General features: G+C 53.0%; 1 protein-coding gene across 1 annotated transcript; it reads left to right on the top strand.

The window, feature by feature from the left end:
• Positions 1 to 462: 462 nt before the first annotated feature.
• On the top strand, positions 463 to 1,407 carry LOC102463910 (olfactory receptor 51I1-like). The gene has a single exon (XM_075919712.1). It carries the CDS (start codon positions 463 to 465, stop codon positions 1,405 to 1,407), a length of 945 nt encoding a protein of 314 aa, XP_075775827.1.
• The last annotated feature ends 4,762 nt before the right edge of the window (positions 1,408 to 6,169 follow it).

The following is a 6,169-nucleotide window of genomic DNA, read 5'->3' as shown; positions in this document are numbered from 1 at the left end:
ATCAAATCGAGAATAGCTTCCACCTCAACCTTATGAAATAAAAAAATGTCTACAATACATTCCAAGAACTTGTTGGATAGTCTATGCCCTGCTGTGTTAGTTTCCTAACCGATGTTTGGATAGTTGAAATCCCTCATTACCACCAAATCCTGCTCTTTGGATGAATTTTAGTTGTTTAAAAAAGCCTCGCCCACCTCTTCTGCCTGGGTATGTGGTCTGTAGTAGACACCTTGCATAGCATCATCCTTTTTTTTTTACCCCTTTTAATTTAACTCAGAGACTTTCAAAAAGTCTGATTTTATGTCCATCTCAAACACAAGAGAGGGACCTTGTGTGTTAGGATTGGGCAATACAGTGTAGAACTGCAAGTCCATTCCCTGTCCCTTGGTTCCAGAGGAATTCACAGATTCATTTTGCATTTACACAGGGATTGGGAGTTGGCCGGGACAGTGACTGCTCATCATGGTGGGTTTCAATAGCACCAGCTTCCAGCCTGCGACGTTCCAGCTGACCGGGTTCCCAGGCCAGGAGGCGGCTTACCACTGGATCACTATCCCCTTCCTTGTGTTATACGTCACTGCCATGGTGGGGAATTGCCTTGTTCTCTGCATTGTCTGGGCAGACCAGCGTCTCCACCAGCCCATGTATCTGTTCCTTTGCATGTTGTCAGTCAATGACCTCGGGATGTCTTTGTCAACTCTGCCCACCGTGCTCGGCACCTTCCTCTTCCATTTCACAGACATCGCTTTCCATGCGTGTCTAGCCCAGATGTTTTTCATTCACTCCTTTTCCTTCATGGAGTCGGGGATTTTACTGGCCATGGCGTTCGATCGCTTGGTGGCCATCTGTAACCCGCTGCGCTACGCAGCCATCTTGACCCACCCCAGGATCGTGAGAATCGGGCTGGCTGTTGTATTTAAAAGTACTGTCATGCTCTTCCCTTTCCCTTTTCTGATTAAACGGCTGCCAGTCTGCAGAAGTAATGTCCTCTCCCATGCCTACTGCTTGCACCCGGACATGATGGGCTTGGCATGTGCTGACACCACCATCAATAACATCTACGGATTGTTTGCCATTGTTGTCACGTATGGTGTAGACTCACTGTTCATCATGCTTTCTTACATTATGATTCTGAAGACGGTTTTAAATATTGCATCCCACGAGCAGCGCCTCACAGCCCTGAATACCTGCGTCTCGCACGTCTGCGCTGTCTTGCTCTTTTATGTCCCAATAATTGCTGTCTCAGTTTTGCACAGGTTTGGAAAAAGTGCCCCTCGTCTGTTGCATATTCTTATGTCCTATGTCTACCTCTTTGTCCCCCCTGTGTTAAACCCCATTGTTTACAGTGTGAAAATGAAGGAAATTCACAAGAGGATCTTCCGAGTATTCTCTCGGGATGGAATGTGAATGGAGAGACGTGTCAGTTATGGTGCTGTTGGGTGAGTTTTGAGTGGCTTGTTGGACGGACATTGCCTCTTCCCACACACCTGAACAACTCACATTTGTGTAGCCAGTGGCCTGGAAGAGATTCTGTTAACTCCTCTGATATCTTTCAATTATAGTCTCACACATTTAAGGAATTCTAAGTCAATCAGTGTTTCAGGGCTGCGACTGGCTTCTAGTGGCTCCGAGTTGGGGCCGACACTTCATGGCTGGGCCCTGCATGCAAAAGGGAAATAGGAAGAAGGAAAAACACCTGGAAAATAGAGAACTCGCTGGTCGAGCCTCACATCCCTTCTGCAGCACAGAGGATTTGGTAGCCCCATGTCCTCAGTGCCTAGCATGGGGCGGGGAGTAGCACTCTCTCCATAGCCATAAATCACCAATCGCTGAGGCCTCACACTTTGTCGCATCTTCTATTTGTGCCCTGAACACAGTAGGGGCTGCAGGCATCCTTCTGCCCCACCCCACACGCTCATTGTGTGTCTCCCCCTCCGAGGGAAGTCAGGGAACACCCATTTCTTCCCCCTTCTCTCTTCTCTTCTTCCTTTTTCTGGCAAAGAACTCATCCCAGGGGGTGACCTTTCAAATTGCTTTGGAGGCCAAAGCTGAGAGGTGAACGTGGCTCCCATCAACCACGACTTTGATCTAGAGCAGCGGTCACCAACCAGTCGATCGGGATCTACCCATAGATCTTGGAGCCTCTGACAGGTGACCCCCACTGGTTTGGCCAGGAAGTTATCAAGTGCTGGTGGTTCAGTTGCCCCTTCACCCACTGTCATGCTGCTCCTGCCTTGGAGCGGCCCCCCTGGGAGCCTCTTGCTTGCTGTGCAGGGTATGGGAGGGCGAAAGGGGCACTGATGTCAATCCCCACTTAGTTTAATAAAGAATGGGCAGGCTTGTAAAAAAGACCTGTATAAAAATTTAAAAATATACAGTGGGGATCAAACACGTCATGGACTGTGTAAGTAGGGTAGAGTATTGCGAAGTGTTCCCATTGCTGTTCAGTGTGTGAGCAGGAGCAAGGAAGGCTCCCATTACGGCCTGCTGGGAAGGGAGAGAAACAGGGCCGGCCCACAACATTTTGGCACCTGAGGTGGGGAGCTCAAATGATGCCCCGTCTCTTTGGCCAAAACTTTGAAAGGTCTCAATTCTACCTTCTTCCTGTTCTACTCTACCACCGTCTCTGTGCATCTAGAGCAGAGAGAACACATCTGCACCAGCAGCAGACACAATTTTCTACACTCTAGGTACTAGTGGCAACCCCCCCCCCCTCCCAGAGTCTGGCACCTGCGGCGGCTGCCTCAATTCGCCTCATGGAAAGGCCGGCCCTGGAGAGAAAACCTGCATGTGTCTACTTAACCACAGTTTGCTCAACGTCCTTAGGTATTCAGTTGAGGGAGCGGGGTTTTGCTGGTTGTAATCAGCTTGGCCGGTGTTGGGTCACAAATTGTCTTAACCCTAATTGCAATGTCTGTAGGTATGGGGGGAGCACAGAAGAAGAAAGTCTGCTTTGTGACCCCACCACAGTCAAATTAATGACAATGGACCAAACACCATTGGAACAGTTGAGTATCTAGCAGATCTAAGCAAACAGAAGTGAAACTGTATTTACACACCCACGCCCAGAATCTCATTCTTTAAACGGAGGATGTGTCTACACTGCAGGGCTTAACTGGAAATAAGCTATGCAAATTGAGCTACCACAATTGCATTGCTTATTTCAAAACAGCTTATTTTGAAATTGGGAGTGTCTACACAGCACTTATTTGGAAATAACGCCCTCTTCCTCCTACTCCCCTTACTCCTCGTCCAATCAGGGTTACAGGAGTCATAGAATCATAGAGCTGGAACAGACCTCAGAAGGCCATCAAGTCAGGTCCCTACCCAAGGCAAGACCAGTCCCAACTAGATCAACCCAGCCAGGACTTTGTGAAGTTGAGACAAGCCGAGACAAGCCGAGTTGGAGTAAGAAGCCCTCCAGCTCGATAGTATTTTGACATTATTTCAAAATAACTGTCTGTGTGTAGACACGGACTAAGTTATTTCGAAATAACGTTGCTGTGTAGACGTACCCCGAGAGCGTTTCCCTCCTTTATGCCAGGTGAAGCACAGACTTTCTTCTTTTGTGTTCCCACCATTTTACAGATATTGCAATTAATGACAACACAATTTGTGACCTAACGCCAGCCACCTTGATTACAATGAACAAAATATCACTCCATCAGCTGAACACCTACACAACTCAGCAAAGCAGGAGCAAACAGTGTGTCTCCCTCTCCATCTGGCTTTCATGGGAGCCTTCCTTAAGCTCCTTCTCACACATTTAACAGCCATAATTATACCTTGCAATACTCTATCGTACAAGGCAACCGCCTGTGCTGTAGCCTTCCACGTTTCACAGCATGTTTGTTCTCTACTATGTTTGTTAATTTATTTTTATACAGATCTCTTTTTTTCACCATCATGCCCATCCTTTCTTAAACTCTGTGGGGATTATTAGGGAAGGGCTAAAGAGGTTCCTGAACAGTTTTCTGCCATGCTAGACTATGAGCCCTACGTACAACAGCATTCCTCAGCCAAACCCAGGGCCGAACGCTCCCAGGCCCATCAGCAGAGACCAGACTCAACAGGACGATACAATCTGCCCCTCAGTGCTACACGGGAAGGCCCAGCCCACGGCCCAGACGGGGTGTGGATGGCTGCAGGGCAAAGTGAGGTCACCACATCACAGTCTTTCGCCCACTGGCCCATTCACAGCTCGTGGATTCTGCTCCCCCAGGGCGATGGGGGACACCTGCCCATGAAGGACAAGGTGCGAAGGCAGCCGGGAGAGGCCTGGAACACGGGCGCTGGTGTCAGGGCCTGGCAGGAGGCCTGAGGCCTGGCAAACGAAGGCCGGTCAGACCCGCCAGCAGACTCTAGCCGAGCACGGCACACGTGTGCCCCTGACAAGGGCCCAGCTCCATCAGTGGCAGCACCTGCCTGCCCCCAGGCCAGACGGGGACGGTGTCTCTAGACACGTCAGCACACACAGATCCAAAGACATTTCCCCTCGCTCCTCATGCTACAGGGCCCCCGTCAGCCGTACTGGGGAGCTGCCCATTCACGTCGCCAGGGGCCTCCCGTTGCCTGGTACAAGGTCTGTATCCGCCAAGGTCTCACCCTGCCCTCCCTGTTCCCAGGGGTCAGCGTCCTCCTGTCCTTGGGGAGGTGAGCTTTGATCGAGGGGTGGTGGTGTCCCCCCCCCCCCGCACTGGGCTGGCCTGAGCGCTCTGGGCCCGGCCCCTCTTGGCCATGGGTGTATCTGCATTATCAGCCCCTGCTTGCCAATCTCTGTGAGCCGGGCCTGCCGCTTCCCACAGACTGACTGTGCCTCAGCTCAGCAAAACCTGGAGCACTTTAGCCCAGGCCAGAGGCCTTGGATACGTGGTGTGACGTAGTGGGGGTAACTTGCTAACTCACTGGCCACTGTCTGTAGTGCCACTGAGCGGGACAGGCGATGAGTCACTATGCAAAGAGGGTGTCTCAACCTGTCTGACCAGCTACCCCCCATGGAGAGGAACAAAGGAAGGTGGATGCTGCCCTGGCTGGGGGGCAGGGCTGGAGGAGAGTTAGTTAGTTAGTTTCTGTCTGGGACCATGGAGGAAGCAGCCTCAGCAACAGGCTGGGGGGTTTAGAAGCCGAGACCCCCGCCCCATATCAAGGGGGGCTGAGTCATCCTAGGCCTGCCCTGTAACCTGATGACATCTGTGCTGTGCTGTATGCTGGAGAAGCAATAAACCACCTCTATTCTACCGGCTGGTGGAGTCTGTTTGTGCCACTCCGGGGGTGCAGGAGGCGGGGGACCCCCAACGAGCCACCACACTGGTGTCAGGAGCGGGATGCACTGCACCCCGTGAATGGAACTTCCAGCGGCGAGCGACAAGGCGCATTAGAAGCAAGAGCCCAGTAGCCAGGCATTCAGGAGACGGAGCGAAGCGGTTCCTGGGAATCGTGGGGCGCTGCAGCACTAGACTGGTGAGTCTGCACCGAGGGGACCAGCGGGCAGATGGCCCACGCCCGACTGGTGAAGCTGTGCAGAGAGAGGGGCTTGCCTGTGCAGAAAGCAACCAAGGCCCAGCTGATTGCCCAGCTGGAAGAGAATGACCAGCCACAGGGCCAGGATCTTGTCCCCAGGGGGAGCAGCCAGACCCCCCCTGAGAGTGTGTCAGGCTCAGAGAGGGGGAGGAGCGCTGGAACCCAACGGAGAGACGGGACAGCTTCCCCCAGGAGGCCTGCAAGCTGTAGCCCATCTAGGGCAGGGGCCAGCCCAGCGGAGCTGCGGCGGCTGGAGATCCAGCTGCGGATAAAGGAATTGGAAGTAGAGGACCGAGAGAGGGACTGCCAGGACCGAGAGAGGCAGTGACAGCATGAGTTGGCCATGGCAGAGCGGAGAACTGGCGGGGCCCTGGATGCGCCCAGAGTGGATGGGCCCCAGGGTCCCGGGACTACCAGAGGCTTGGAGAGGCTCATGGTGGCCCAATTGAAGGACATGGGCGACATAGACGGGTTCCTCAGCGCCTTTGAGAGGGCCTGTGGACTGCAACGGGTCCCCCCAGCTGACTGGCTGCAGGAGCTCATCCCCGCACTGAACCAGGAGGCGGCCGGAGTGCTCAGTCAGCTGGAGGACCTATAGCCAGGGGATTACAACCGAGTCAAGGAGGCCCTGCTGCACAAGTTCGGGCTG

This window comes from Pelodiscus sinensis, chromosome 1, assembly GCF_049634645.1.
Source record: "Pelodiscus sinensis isolate JC-2024 chromosome 1, ASM4963464v1, whole genome shotgun sequence".
In the NCBI taxonomy this organism is placed as follows: Eukaryota; Metazoa; Chordata; order Testudines; family Trionychidae; genus Pelodiscus; species Pelodiscus sinensis.
This window is presented reverse-complemented; position numbering and strand designations above follow the sequence as displayed.